Raw genomic sequence first — 16211 nt, 5'->3', positions numbered from 1 at the left:
CCACAAACCCGCCCGCCCACCTCACGCCAGTCAAAAAAACGTCACACAAAACGGTACCCGCCCACATGGTTTCCAACCGTCACATGACAAAACGGGGCGCCCCGCCTATTCGTGCCCAGACCACGCTTCCTTTACACGCCCCCGACACCTGCCCCACCCATTAAAAAACGTAACACTGACAGTCCTGCCTCTCCACGCGTGTCGCCGCGAACATGGGTGCCGCCCACTCTAGCCTGACCCTCTTGCCTTCTTGGTGAACACAAATAGCCCGCCAACGTGCATCACATGACGTCGTGCCGTCATGCCACTTTTACTCACCCACTCTCGCACCAAATGACGCGTCACGTAACGTCTATTTAGTCCCGCCCATGAGAGCCTCATATCCTACACCGCCTTCAGTTCGCCAGTCAGCTGCGTCACGTGAATCAGATGCAGCCCCGCCCCCTAATCCCGGTCGTCACCATTGGTTGAGCTGCATGCACTTGACGGGTCATCGCCTTCCCCAGCTGCGAGAAAACGGCGCCCTTATCTATCACGTGACACCAAAGCGGCGGCCAACGTGCTTGCTGGACCACACCCGCTTCCAGGCTCTCAGGGAAATTGATAGAGCGTTTTCAGATGACGTCCCAAAAGCCGCCCCCTTGGCCGCCATTGCCATGGTGATCAGCAAATTACTGACTGAAAATAGTCCTAAATCGGGAAGTCAGTTTGCTGTTTAGAAAATAAGTCTTGTTCTCTTGTGGAATTAGTATACAACAGTTTGCGTTCACTTATTATTTTTAAAGTACTGAAACCCATTTAATTTCTTCGAAAGAGAGATTATCAAACATAGTTTACATCGAACTGCAGAAGGAGATAGCGACTCGTTTCTGTTCCATTTTTCAGAATAAAGCCTAACCTTTATTGGAGACGACCACTTGATTCCTGGTCATGCCAAGAAATATTAGCAGTGAGAAAGATAATGGATCGGAGGCGTTTTTCCGCGCTGTAGATCCCTATAACTCGATGGCCAAAGGGACAAATCAGACCATAAAATCCATTTCAATATTGGAGACATGTGTTTTTTTAAAAAAATGAAATACGTCAAGTTGCCTTTCGTATGTTAAAGCAGTTGAGTATTGAATACCTCAACAACTCACTTGTGAAAAATCAGACATTCTTCAGGGATCGGCAGCACAAGAATTTGCAGTGGTACTTTTAACAGGTTGGTAGGACAATAAAGATCCACGGTCACGTCTTTCTTTTTCAACGTTAACTCCTACATACACTATGATCACTATTTACTCTTAGCAGACTGCACATTTCTTTCTCTGAATGTCGTACTCTTTCAGAAAAAAAGCCCGAGTGCACTTGAATTGCAAAATATGACTTGGCTAAGCGCCTGAGAATCCATTCTGCGCTGTGGCACAGTCCCAGGGAAAATATTGCTTGATTGACAGCTCTGGTACTCTGATCTCCACAATCCGTAATTGGAATGTTTCAAAAGCTTATCGTTTCTGTTATTAATACTTATCAGGGTCTGGATGAACAACACTTTTATAAGGAATCTTTTAAAAATAAATTTGCAAAGTTATAAATTAGTGATTTATTGCACATACAATTGTATTATAAGATCCATTGGTTTTATACAGTGTATAGTGGACTAAAAGAAATGGAAGTGCCAAAGCTTTATAGGGGGATGGGTCTGGGTGGGATGCTCCAAGGGGCAGTGTGGACTTGTTGGGCCGAAGGGCCTGTTCCCACACTGTACGGAATCTAGTCTAATCTTAACATGGTATTATGAGGGGTCAGCAGTGGAGGACAGGTGGAGGTCATGAGGTGGCATGGATGATGATGGGGGAAAATGTTGGAGCAGAGGTGTATGAAGGATGAGGCTTAGGGGTTTTGTGTTTACTACTTTCCATTTAATTTTTCATTTTGTCTTTGTTATAATTGGGACATTACCCTTTTCTTGGATACTTTATTCCTTGATTGTCCATGATTGGAGAAGAATGTTTTATTACAAAATTCCTGAGTTGCCTTTGGTTGCCTATTCCAAGAGGATGTGGGTCAGAGATGCTTGATATGTAAGCAAGAAGTACAAAGGGTATTGTTTGGAGATATTCCTGGATGTTTGGTAATGTGTCAGTCAACAAAGATTACTAAAAATAGAGGGAGAAAACAAAACAGCATACTAGCAAGTAATAGAAAAACTGACAGCAAGAGCTTCTCTAAAAACATAAAAATGAAGAGGGAGATACCAACGTTAACATGGACTCTTTAGAGAATAAGGCTGGTGAAATAATAATGGGGAATTAAGAAATGGCAGAGGAATTGAATATATATTTTGCATCAGATCTCTGAAGAGGGCATTAAAAGCAATCTAAAAATGCTAAACAATCAAAGAGTTAAAAAAGAGCAGGAAATAAAATAACAATCACAAAAGAAAAGTTACATTCTTGGGTTTTAAAACAAGGAGCTAAAGCGATAGTTCTTGCACAATGATAATTTTCCAAGCATCTTTAGATTTAGCGAGTTTTGAGAAGATTTGTAGCTCAGGTTGAGGTTCTGGATGTAAGTTTGCTCGCTGAGCTGAAAGGTTAGTTTTCAGACGTTTCGTCACCATTCTAGGTAACATCATCAGTGAGCCTCCGACGAAGCGCTGGTGCTATGTCCCACTTTCTATTTATCTGTTTAGGTTTCCTTGGGTTGGTGATGTCATTTCCTGTTCTTTTTCCTCAGGGGATGGTAGATTGGCTCCAAATCAATGTGTTTGTTGATGGAGTTCCGATTGGAATGCCATGCTTCTAGGAATTCTCGTGCATGTCTCTGTTTGGCTTGTCCTAGGATGGATGTGTTGTCCCAATCAAAGTGGTGTCCTTCCTCCTGACATGACCCACTATCACTCGTATCCTTACATACAGATGAGGAAGGACACCACTTTGATTGGGACAACACATCCGTCCTAGGACAAGCCAAACAGAGACACGCACGAGAATTCCTAGAAGCATGACATTCCAACCGGAACTCCATCAACAAACACATTGGCTCCAAATCAATCTACCATCCTCTGAGAAAAAGAACAGGAAATGACATCACCAACCCAAGGAAACCTAAACAGATAAATAGAAAGTGGGACATAGCACCAGCGCTTCGTCGGAGGCTCACTGATGATGTTACCTAGAATGGTGATGAAACGTCTGAAAACTAACCTTCCAGCTCAGTGAGCAAACTCACATCCAGGATCTTTAGATTTTGAAAAAGCACGGAAGATTGTAAAACTATCAACATATCATCCATATTCAAAGGGAGGTAAATGAAGAAGAATGGTAACTATAAGCCTGTTAGCTTAACAACTGTCACTGGGAAGATATGAGAGTCTATTATAAAGAATATGATATTGAGGCATTTAAAAATACATAATATAATCAAGCAGTTAACTTGACTTTATAAAGGGAAATCAAACCTGATAAATTTATTTCAGTTCTTTGAGGAGGTAACAAGCTGGATATATAAAGGGCAATTTTAGATGTAATAGATTTAGATTTCCAAAAGGCATACACATAAGGCAACTTAATAAGAGATAAGAGACCACGTTGATGGTGGTAATAATATTAGGATGAATAGCAAATTAGCTCAATAACAGCAGACAGAGTAGAAAAAAAGGAACAATTTCAGGATGGCAGTCTATAACTAGTAGAAAGTCACAAAGATCAGTACGGGGCCACAATTATTTAGAATATATATTAATGACTTGGATGAGATTGTGAATATACTATCACTAAGTTTGTGGACGACACAAGAACGGTTGGGAAGCAAGTAGTGAGAATGATGCGGTCTACAAATTGATATACACAGGTTAAGTGAATGGCAAAATTAAGTGAGTGGTAGATGGAATATAATGTGGGAAAATGTTAGGTTATGCACTTTGGCAGGAAGATCAGAAAAGCTGAATATCATTTAAATGGGGAAATATTTCAGAAAGCCACAGCACTTTATATTTTGGGGCCGACGTATAAATTACATGCTAGCATTCTAGTTCAGCAAGAATTAGGGAAAGCAAAGGGCTGATGACTCTATTTTCAAAGGGAATAAATAAGAGAGATATGGCTAAAATTATATAAGGCATGGGTCAGACCACACCTGCTATACCGTGAACATTATTGCTATGCTTATCTAAGGAACAATATAATGTCATTGGAGGCAGTCTGGAGAAAATGTAATTCTTACAAACCTGGAATTAAACTATGAAGAGACCTTGAATAGTCTAAACCTATAGTCACTGGATTTTGGAAAAATGAGACTAGACATTATTGAAGCATATAAAAATTGTTAAGGTACATGGCAGAGTAGAATAGGAAAGGTAGAATGCCTTGCGGTTGAGTCCAGGGCTAGAGGACATAGTATCAGTGAGGTGTCACCCATTTAAGGCAGAAATGAGGAAGATCTTTTCCTATCAGAGGGAGTTGATCTGTGGAATTATTTAGGGCAGAGTCAGTCATTAAATATATTCAAAACCGAAATAGATTTCTAATCAGTAAGGGCATTAAAGGTTGTGGGAATAAAGCAGGAAAGTGCAGTTGCATTTATCAGATTAATCATAATTTCAATGAATGATACGGCAGTATCAATGGGCTGAACAGCCTATTTCTGCTCTTATGTTTTATGGTCTTATCTCCAACCAACCTCATAATCAAAAAATCATTTTTATTTGCAATTACAAATATATTTACCATAAATAAATGCTCAAAATAATCACTGAATTATTTGATATGTTTGTTATTTTATCTCTGGACTGGTCACCATGGTGCACAGGTTAGTCTTTAATTCCTGGATTCTCCACAGCAATTCCAGAAAGCTGACAGTAAGCGCACATAGACCTAATGGTCATTTTATATTTCAGATACACAAGTAACCATTGTTGATAAGAAAACCATAATTTTTTTTGTTTTTATTCATTCGTGTGGGCACCCCTAGTATGGCCCAAATCTTCATTCCTTTCCCTTAATTTCCCTTTCAGGAGTTGCTAAGCTATCTTCTCAAGGACTAGCAGTGGGGTTAAAAGAAAACAAGGTGTAGAGCTGGATGAACACATGTGTCTGTGTGATGTAGACACTTCCTCACTGTCATCACGGAATAGGGGAATGTCCCAGGATTTTGATCCAGTGGCGATGAAGAAATGGCACTATTTTTTCAGGATAGATCAGTTTGAGACTTGTGAATGGAACTTGCAGATGGAGGTGCATCTGCTGCTTGACTTTCCAGATCTTAGCGCTCAGAGATGTGCAAGATGCTGGTTTGCAGTGCATCTTGCAGATAGTAAACACCATCGAAACAGCACATCAGTTGCAGGATTGAATGCTGGAAGTTGGTGGATGGTGCACTAATCTACATGTTGCTTTCGCTCAATGGTGTAAAGCTTCGAGTATTTTTTTCTATTCATTTCAAGGAATGTGAACATCGCTGGCTGACCTGCATTTCCTGTCCATCCCTATTTGCCCTTGAGAAGGTAGTGGTAAGCTGCCTTCTTGAACCACTGCATTCCTCCTGCTGTGGGTTGACCCACAATGCGAGCAGGGAGGGAATTCCAGGATTTTGGCCCAGTGACAGTGAAAGAAAGCTGTCAGGACAGTGAGTGACTTGGAGGGGAACTTGGTGGTGGTGATGTTCCCATATATCTACTGCCCTTGTCCTTCTGGATGGAAGCGGTCATGGAGTGTTGATGGAGCTGCACTCATTTAGGCCAGTGGAGAGTATTCCATCATACTTCTGATCTAGGCCCGAAACATCTGCTTTTGTGCTCCTGAGATGCTGCTGGGCCTGCTGTGTTCATCCAGCCTCACATTTTATTATCTTGGATTCTCCAGCATCTGCAGTTCCCATTATCACTCACACTTCTGATTTGTGCCTTGTAGATAATGTACAGGAGCCCAAAGATATGTCACTAGTTGTACAGTGCTCATCTTCTGGTCTGCCTTTGAAACCAGAGTATTTCTATGGCTAGTCCAGTTAAGGTTTTAGTCATTCATGATCTCCAGGATGTTGCAGGATAGGGATTTTATGCTTTTGATGCCAGTGAATTTCAAGGTGGGTACACTCTCTCTTGCCACTCATATGTGCAAGCCTGAATAACATCCAGGTCTTGATTCATGTGATCATGGACTGTTCTTTATCTGTGGAGCTGCAAGTGGGACTGAACAGTATGCAATCGTTAGTGAAATGACATTTTGATATTAGGAAAGTTATTGATGAAGCAGCCAAAGAGGTTGAACATGGGACATTACCCAGCAGAACTCCTGCACTAATATGCAGAGGTTGAGGTGATTGGCCTCTCCCAACCACAACACAGCTTCCTTTTTACCGGCACTCCAATTGCCCCAATTTCCATTGACCAAATCTTCTTGATGCCAAACACTGCCAAATGCTGCTTTGATGTCAAAGGCACTCTCATACTCTTCTAAGTTATTCTTTTGTCCATGCTTGGACAAAGCTGAAACGATGTCTGGAGACAAACAAGCTCTATGAATTTGAATATCAATGAGTAGGTTGTTGTTCAGCAAAGGCTGTTTGATAACACATTTAATGATACCTTCCATCATATTAATAATGAAGTAGTAAAGGAATGAAATGGTGGGTAGCCAGATTGAACTTATCTTTTTAAGTTTTCAGGACATAATCTGCAAATTTTTACACTTTTGGTCAGACTGTTAGCTGCATTCACATAGGACTAGTAATTGTCGACAATCTTCAACACTACAATCAGAATGTTGTCAGGGCCCAAAGCCTGTGCTGCATTCCATGCATTCAACTGTTTCTCGATATGTTGTTGAATTGATGGAATTGTCTTAACAGTGGTACCTGTGATGCTGGATACCTCAGGAGTAGACTGAGATTGATCATCCACTTGGCACTGGCAATGGATGATGGCTTTAACCTCGTCATTGCACCGGAGGACAAAGTTTTTTCCTCTCAGAAGGTCACGAGTCTTTAGAGCTGTCTTCCTCAAAAGGCACTGGAAACAAAATCTTTAAATCTTTTTGGAACCATAAGATATAGGAGCAGAATAAGGCCATTTGGCCCACTGAGTCTGCATCACTATTCAATCATAGCTGATGTGCTTCTCAATCCCATTCTTTTGCCTTCACCCATAACTTTTGCTCCCTGAACCAATTAAGGACCTATCTATCTCTGTCTTAAATATGCTCGATGACTTGTCCTCCACAGCGCACTGCAACAGTGAGTTCCATAGATTCACTAGCCTCTGACTGAAGAAATTCCTCCTCATCTCAGTTGTAAAGGGTCATTCTGAGGCTGTGCCCTAATCTCTCCAACTCTTGGAAACATCTTCTACACATCCACTCTACCCTAGCCTCCAGGATTCTGTAAGTTTCAATAAGATACTACCTCATTCTTCTAAAATGTATCGAGTACAGACCCAGAGTCTTTAACCACTTCTCACATGACAAGCCCTTGATCCCTCGGTTTCATATAAGTCTCCTCCGGACCCATGACGGCCAGCACATCATTCCTAAGCTACTAGGTCCAAAACTGCTCTCAATTTTTCAATTGCAGTTTAAGCAGAGCCTTATATAGCCTTAACAGTACATTCCTGCTCTTGTATTCTAGCCCTCGGAAATGAATGCTAACATTGCATTTACCATCCGAACTGCTGACTGAACCTGCATGTTAATCTTAAGAGAATCCTGGACTAGGACTCCTAAATCCCTTTGTGCTTCAGATTGTGAAACACTTTCCCCATTTATAAAATAGATATTACATTCAGGTTGAGGTAGACGATTCTTCAGAAGCACAAGAAGACACCAGTCTAGTCACGCACAACCATATTAAAACAGGTTTTTAAAAAATGCAGAAAGCAGCGAAGGAAGTATTCATCATTTAAAACACAAAAGAGGTTAAACTATTTTTTTTAGAAAAAAAACGATACAGAGGAAGAATGTGTTTTTTTTTCATTCTGTGGACACAGTATACAACGCAAGTTTTACATTTTGCGAGGGAAGTGGGGCTGATGGGTGGGGGAGGGGAAGGTAGAATTAGGAAAAGAATAACATTTGCAGGACATTATTAAACAATTAAAAATATATAATATATGTAACATCAATACAGAAACACAAATCAGAAACAGTAACAATACCTTTCAGGCCATAACATTGTACAGTTAAAACACGTCATTAAAAAAAGTCAATAATAAGTAGTACATAATGAGAGAGTGTGTGTGTGTGTGTGTGTGTGTGTGTGTGTGTGTGTGTCTGTGAGAGGGATGAAAACATTGCAACTCAGAAAAGCAGTTTACGACAAAAAAGGTTCAAGATGTGCCAACAACGCTTCCTTTAGAAGCAAACTGCAGAAACTTCAAACATAGCTCACATCTGCAAGGTGGTTCCCATACTCCTAGTCATCAAATATGCCATCCAGTGGAAAGGGGCTCTGTGACATGTTGAAACACTTAACTGCTTACCTCCCATTCCACCCTTTCCACCCCACCACCTGACCATGTTGCACTGTAACCCTACAGTCCCCAACTCTCCTAGTGGTTGCCAGCTCCAACGGGATTATCTTGGAGCCTTCAAAAGTTAAACAGATTCATTGCCAAGGGCGTTGCTGAGATTAGCAAGCCCTGGAGAGAAAGAACAATTATAACGGCCATGAAAACTGAGAGCAAAACAAACCCGACTTTGAATGCTTTGGGTTAAAATAAAAATGAGAAAAATAGGGATGAAAAAGATGGTTCAACTGACAGTCAGAAGGACTTTGATGGTTTTCCAGTTGGATGTGGAGTAGGTGGAGAATCATGACGATGGGTGTGGAGGGTGAGCTGGGAATGAAGCCATTGGTGATTACACAATGAAATTCCAGGAATCCATCCTACCAGAGTTAGCCACCCAAGCCCCACTCAGGATTCGCCATCTTCCAAGTGGTGTCAGATTGACAGTGAGAAACCCAACCAATTCATCAAGGCACCAACAAGGAGTGGCTAATTTTAGGACTGCTTTGATAATTTTTCTTGAAAAGCCCCCAGAAAAGGAAACAATCCTTCTGATCATGAACAGTAAATTCACGTATTTCTAAAAGAAAATTCCCCAATCACTCACTTGTTCTTCTCACTGATCTACTTCAGTAACAAAAGGAACGGCAATACATTTGTTATGTTGTTGGGTGAATAATCGGGAAATGCATTTTCAAATCCCATCACAGAAGCTGGCGAATTTAAGTTCAATTAGAAATAAAACTCATCAGGCTTCCTATAGGAAGAAAACTCACTTGCCTTACCCAGATGGGTGTAGATACAATGTCACAAACCTGCAGCAATGTCCCACTGAGTGTCCCAGTAATTCAGTGAAGGGTGGACAGTACATGTTGCCCACATCCAGAGAGTATAGAGCAGGAGCAACAAGCTCAAGAGCCGGTTTAGTGGGAAGGACAGTAGCAATTTTGAGAAGGACAGCCAATGAAATATCCTTCCCAACTCTTCCCAAAGTCCCAACTAGTTTCACCAAAGCAATGGGCATCTCCCGGGGCATTTCAAGCAGAAGAGTGAATGGTCCAGTTGGTGCAACTGATGGTCAACACTCAGTTTACAACCACAGAGCCTGATAAGAGGATACAGGTGTAGTTTAGGGACTAGAAAAAATGACATCACCAGTCTAGGGTTGACAATGCTCCATGGTTAGTCAGGAGTTTCCAAGGTGATCTCCAGCAGAAGGAAATCTTGTGACACAGTGGTAGGTATCCCTACCCTGGACCAGGAGGGCTTGGGTTCAAATCCCACCAGCTCCAGAGGTGTGTAATAACATCTCTGAACAGGTTGATTAGAAAAATAGGTTAATCTCCAGGGAAGATGCTAGGAATTAAAACCTGGGAGCAAGATTGGGGAAAAGTTTTGACATTTCAGTTTGAAAGCCTTCAGGTTTTTAAATTGTTACAAAGTTTTTTGCAACTGAGATGCTATCATGTGAAGGAAACCTTCAAGAAATCATCCAGTCGGAGTTGGCAACCCAACACATCATATAATGCAAGTTCTAGAAGATTCTTGTGGCCCCAAATAGAAGATATTTCCCATATCCATGGATAACCTACTATTTGTTCCGTTCACACAGATACACAGCCAGCCAGCCATACATTAATGATAAGTTAGTGAAAGTAAACCCTAAGAATTATTTTAATCCACAGGATACTCAAAAACCAATGACTCAAATAAAATGCTTCCCCCAGTCCATTGGTTTATCTAAAGGGTCTTACTTCAGATCACAATCCAGTGACACTGCTGATGGACAAATGCCTGAGAGTTGGAATGAAGCCTGATGATGATAATGCCAACTTATCCAAACAGCCAACACAACACTGCCATTGCCACACAAGGAATGTCTGTTTGACTGAGGTACAAGAAACAATATTCGAGCAGGGGAAAAGGACTGACTGGATTACTGTGGAAGGCTAGCATGGACGCAATGAGCTGATCAGCCTCTGTGTGCCATAAAGGTTGTGGGGGGGAAGGGAGATGGTGGTGAGATGCACAACTAAGAAATCACATTCAGTCAAGCTTCAAAGTGCCTCATACAGTACTGCAGGAGAACTGCAGTCAGACAGTGCCATCTTTTGGTTTGGATACAAACCGAGGTCCAATCTATTCCCTCAGGTGGATATGCTCCAAAGACGACATACCGGCGGTGTTCTGAAGAAAAGCAGGGCCGAGGAGCTTTGCCTTGGCTGGGTTATATAGATCTTTCAACCATCAGATGATCTGGTCCTTCACATATTGCTGTTTGTGGGAGCTTGTTGTGCACAAGTGTTGGCTCAGTGTTTCCCACAATGAGAACCGTGACATTGCGATATAGGTGAGAATTCACCAGAATTTCGCTCAGCGATTTGTGGGCTAATCCAGGAGTGGAGGCACTGTCTTAATGGTAGATTTGATAGATTGGGCCGGTACACATTGGAATTTACAAAAATGAGAGGTGACCTTATTGAAACATACAACGGGGCTTGACTGGGTATTTCTGGACAAGCTGTTTCTCCCTGTGGGAGAACCCACGACCAGACAGCATCATCTCAGAATAAGGGGTCACATGTGTAAAACAGAAATGAGGAAGACATTTTTTCTCTCAGAATGTGGAATTCTTTACTGCGGAGGTCTGTCGAGGCTGGGTCATTAAGTATATTCAAGGCTGAGATTGACAGATTATTAATCTGTAAGGAAACAAGGATTACTGGGAACAGGCAGGAAAGTAGAGTTGAGGGTTATCAAATCAGTCATGACCTCATTGAATGGTGGAGCAAACTTGATGGGCTGAATGGCCTATTTCTGCTCCTATGCCTTATGGTCTTAGGATATCATGCCTAACATTCTGGACCTCTCAGCAACAATGGGGCAAATGTGTCGGCTGTGTATATAGCTGGGTGGAAGGGGAGAATTGGAAACCAGGCAACTAACACAATGTGCTATCATAAAATTGATATCCCAGCTCAGAAGTGGGCATCTTTCAATATTTTCCACAGAGGCCATCAGACTGACCAGACATAAAAATAATTGGGCTGTTACAGGCTTACTCTACCCTCTGATCACATTGTCATCTTTCCTCATGACTTGCTTTCACACACAAGCCCAGAGACTTACACTGTGTATTCAAACGGGACAGGCATTACAGCCCAGCACAACGCCTGCAGCTGACAGGTGCCCCACGTGAAATTCAACTGGGACAAGCAGCACTGCTGGCCCTCCAGAGTAATCCAGTCTTGTGCTGTTCTTCCCAGACTGTTCTCTCTCTCTCTCTCACACACACACACACACACAAACACACACACTTAACGCTGCAGACAGTGGGAGGCTTCAAAGCCATCAGAATCAGCAGCTCTGGCTGAATTTCATTTCCATACGTCTCTTAGTTCCAATGAACTGTGCCCAAATCCCAACTCCCAGCAGCAACCAAGATCCACTCCTGCAGGGTTGTGGCCTTTAGTTTGGGGCACCCGAGTCTCTTATGCTAAAGGGGGAAGGTTTGGGAAATCTTATCACAGGCAAGTTCATCCCGCCACTCACTGGGTCTGTGTAGGGGTGTATCAATCCGTTTTGTCGTAAACTACCTTTTTGAATAAAATAGGACACGTGACAAGTCTCAGAACATATTATATAAACCAGGTACTAATAAGGTCCAGTCAGACTGAACATCACAGCTAAGCAACCTTGCTTTTTTTCCTCTGTTAAGAATTGATTACCTCTCTCAAATATAATATAGTACATGGACATTTGCTCTGTACAATATATACACTGGAGATTTGGCATGTAGCCACTATTTTAAAAAGCGCTTCAGAGAACTCAGCACCCAAGAAGGACAGAATCTAATTTTTTTTGTAAAATTGTTTTACTGGAAGGAAAGAGACATGGAATCAGTAAAATGCATTTAAATAACTTGAAAACTTGATTAAATTATATTCAGCCAGCGTTAGACTTTTTTTGTTTTTTTTTAAATAGTTAATTCTCTTGTTAAAAGGATGAGGGGAAATTTTCTTTTAAATGATTAAAATCAGAAAGTTAGGTCCAAAACTTGCTGCAGTGTGTCACACTCAACTTCACCTTAATGAGTTTTTAATAAAGCTCAAAGCTGCTCCTGCAGAGTTCCTTTCTTACTGGCATTTCTCCCCTCCCCTGCATTACCACCCACCTGTTTCCCCTTCCTTTCCCACATCCATTTAGAATTGCCAAAGGTCATGTCAAGGAGACCCCAGGACGTTTTGCATGGAAGTAACTACTAATATAGACTGTGCATCTTTTTAAAAGCGTTACATTTTCAGTGGGGTAGGTGGGAGGTTGTAGGATGGTGCAGGGGTGGGTTGGAGTTGCCTGGCCGGTGAAAGATGATTTACAACAGCCATTTTCGGAAGGAAGGATTGTCTTCTTTGATTGTGGGACCTGTTTCCAAAGAAATCAATCTTCGGAGTCTTTCGCCCTTCGCAACTGATGGCCATATGTAATATCCATCCCACATTGGCCACAATTTTAAATTGCCATTTGCACCCAACCTCCCAGGTCCAGAGTAAAATTGTGTCCAGTTGCCACTCATTCTTGAAGTTGGCAGCTATTTACCATCATCTGTTCTCCAGTATTCAGTCACACACCCTCCAAGGTGGCAGCCATCGTAGTGTCCAGCCACCTCATATCCAGAATGATAGCCACTTTGACTATCCAGTCTCATGTCCTCCAGAAGGCAGCCACTTTGTGTTTTCAGTCACATGTCCTCCAGAATGGCAGCCATTTGCAGTGTTGTCCAAAGCCATTCACTGAATAAGCAGCACAAGGCTGATCCAGCATTTACGGCCTCACATTCCCACATTTTGAGATCATCTCAATTCAAATTAACTTGATAAACACTAATTTACAAACAGAAACCTCCAGGATTTTTTTACCTGTTGGGATTGGGAAAGGGGATGGGGTCAGTGGGAGGGGTAAGCAACCAAAATAGGAAACTAGACATTGGGGGTCAGGTTTGACTGGCAAACTAGCCGGTCACCATGGCAACCTCGCAGACTTCGCTGACTGAATATTCCAGCTTCTCAAAACTCTTAATCAGATAATTAGCAACAATTTAGAGACAGCATGAGTTAGACAAGCCAGCAACAAACCCCCCCAGCCCCATCTCACCTCCAATGTCTGAGCAGTAAAAAGAAAATATTTATTTTGGAATTTGAAGTTTCCAAATTAGGAGAGCACTGGGACCTCTGGAGAAATACTTAATGAGTTGACAAGTGACCTATTTTATTTCCTAACTCTATCCTGGTCAGTTGGCCAGGGGAGAAGTCAAAATATAACATGGCTGTCAGATCTCTGTTCGAGTATCTGGCACACCATGTCAGCAGCTCACAAGACAAGCAAAGAAAGCCAATGACAGAGTAAAACATCATCTCCGGTCTCCAGAGAAAAGGAAGCACAAACATCCCTTCCCAGACATTCAGAAAAAGCCAAGGGATGTCCAGAGGGACAGTTGGATAGGGAGCATTCCATCCAGGAGGTCAGTCAAAAGGCCTAATGGTTGGTGTGTGACATTTGTGGCTCACCTCTGACCTTTGTCCTTGCCTCCCGCACAGGGAACAAATAAAAATCCTACACATGACCCAGAGCTACACCCAACCAACTCGCACACCCCCCTTCCCCCATAATTAAATCAAGTTGTTATTCAGGAATTTGCCTTTGAAATAGGGTTGGGTTAAGATTAAGGTGGGACTGGACAGGATGAAGGAGGTGCATTCAGGGAACAGGTGAGATTAGTGATAGAGGAGTCAGTACCAGAGAACAGAACAGGCTGGGTCAGTGATAGTTTACAACTTCCAAATTGACAAGGGTCAGGAAGGGGCATGTTAGAAAGATTGGGGGTGGGACTGGAGTTGGCGAGGGAAGAAGACGACAATTATAACCCAAACACTGCCACCCCACCTCTGCTGTCATTAATTTGCCTAGAGCAATGACTGAGGTGTCAACTAGCACATATCAGGCTATCCATCATCTCATATATCCAACACCAGGAATAACCAACATAGACAAGTGAGACCTAGAACGGACCACAGTAAAGGGAGACAGTGCTCAAAAACAATATTGAGCGCCTCTTTAGGAAATTTTGAATCTGAGGAAAATCAGACAGTGAGGAAGTGGATTGTGGTTAAAGGATATGTTCGTAGTTAATTTTGCTGAAGGGGCTGAATTCATTTTTGTTTTTAAAAAACAAGTTGTGATAGGCAGTCTGACTTAAATGTAAATGAAACTTTGTCTTTTTTAAAAAAGGAAAACCTGATTTTTGCCTTCATGTTGTTTTTCCTTTTTTACACACGTTTCTTCTTCTCTGTCGCAGGTCTTTCTCTGCTATGCTTCAGGTCACCATGGGCAATGTTGTAGCCAATGTGATCATTGACCACCCCCCCACACCCCCGCCCTCACCCCATCTCAAACACCACATCTTCCAGTTGTATATTAACACAGTGTCACCAGAGGGAAAGGAAACTGTTAGTGAGCTGGGTTAATACGTGACCTTCAAACCGAGCATTGGTGAGTAGGCTGCAACTCATCTCACGGAAATGGCAGATGGCATCTTCAGAAGGTGGGTCAGGTGGACAGGGTTGCAATAAGAAAAGGAATTACCACTTCTTTTTTTGTAAGTCTTTCAACTAGGCAATTCCGCCAACACTCCTCCCTCCCAGCATGCCCCACCTCCGTCGTCATTTTCCTAAAACCTCGATGTCCCTCAGTACTCTGAGTGCAGGCCGAGGCCTAGGCCGTCAGGATTTATCCGAGGGGCCAGGAAGAAAGTAATAAGTCATTCAAAAATCCTAACCGAATATTTTTGCACTGAAATCACCACACAGCAACAACAACAATCCCAAAATATAAAATCGTAAATCCAGTGACGAAGGTCAGGCCAGCTCCACTGTTCACTGATGTCAAGTCCTACGTCCTTTTGAATTGGACAAAGAGTCCAGCGTCGGAGGGAAGGACAAGGGCTGGGAACAAGGTGGCAGTGAGAGGGGATCTGTGATGGAGTGGAGGGAAATGGAAGAATGACAGAAAGAGAAAGGATAGTCCCGGGCAGCCTTGTCAATCGCGGGAGGTGTCACGCACACTGCTGCTGCACCTGTGTAAGGAGCTCGCTGAACGAGTCAAAGAGTTTCTCCAACCACGCCACATTCCTCATACACTGCTGCACAATCTCCTCCTGACCCAGGTCCTCGTTCACCTCCGACAGAGTGTCCGTCTGCAGAAGGAGGGAGAAAGCAAATGCAACAGCCAAACTCCGACACCTGCGCATTCCAATTGGTCCAGGGGAAAACAGCGGGGAACTACAAGATCCCCCAGCTTCCCAGTCATTCAAAAATAAAGTGCAAGGCTCAAACAACAAAGTGTGGAGCTGGATGAACACAGCAGGCCAAGCAGCATCTCAGGAGCACAAAAGCTGACGTTTTGGGCCTTGACCCTTCCGAAACGTCAGCTTTTGTGCTCCTGAAATGCTGCTTGGCCTGCTGTGTTCATCCAGTTTCACACTTTGTTAACTCCAGCATCTGCAGTTCCCATTATCACTGCAAGGCTCAAACATATTCTTTTCGCTTGCAGAGAGTGGGTGCCTGTTTGCAAATGCATGTTGCTTCTATTGAGCAAAGATGGGCCACATCACAAGCCCAATTGAGAAACTGTAGCAACACCTCAGATAGAAATGTCTTACCAACCAGTCAGCACC

At 42.6% G+C, this 16211-nt stretch overlaps 1 protein-coding gene across 1 annotated transcript in view; it reads right to left on the bottom strand.

Annotated features, from left to right (window-relative positions):
• Positions 1-7819: 7819 nt before the first annotated feature.
• The window catches only part of LOC125447080 (proline-rich protein 12-like), a 90230-nt gene continuing 81838 nt past the window's right edge, over positions 7820-16211 (bottom strand). Inside the window, exon 16 of the mRNA XM_048521175.2 lies at positions 7820-15731. Within this exon, the coding sequence (XP_048377132.2) occupies positions 15591-15731 (141 nt within the window). The 3' untranslated portion in view covers positions 7820-15590. The remainder of the gene's footprint in view (positions 15732-16211) is intronic.

This window comes from Stegostoma tigrinum, chromosome 38 (genome assembly GCF_030684315.1).
Source record: "Stegostoma tigrinum isolate sSteTig4 chromosome 38, sSteTig4.hap1, whole genome shotgun sequence".
Lineage (NCBI taxonomy): Eukaryota > Metazoa > Chordata > Chondrichthyes > Orectolobiformes > Stegostomatidae > Stegostoma > Stegostoma tigrinum.
Note: the sequence above shows the minus strand (reverse complement) of the source record. Positions and strands in the feature narration are given on the sequence as shown.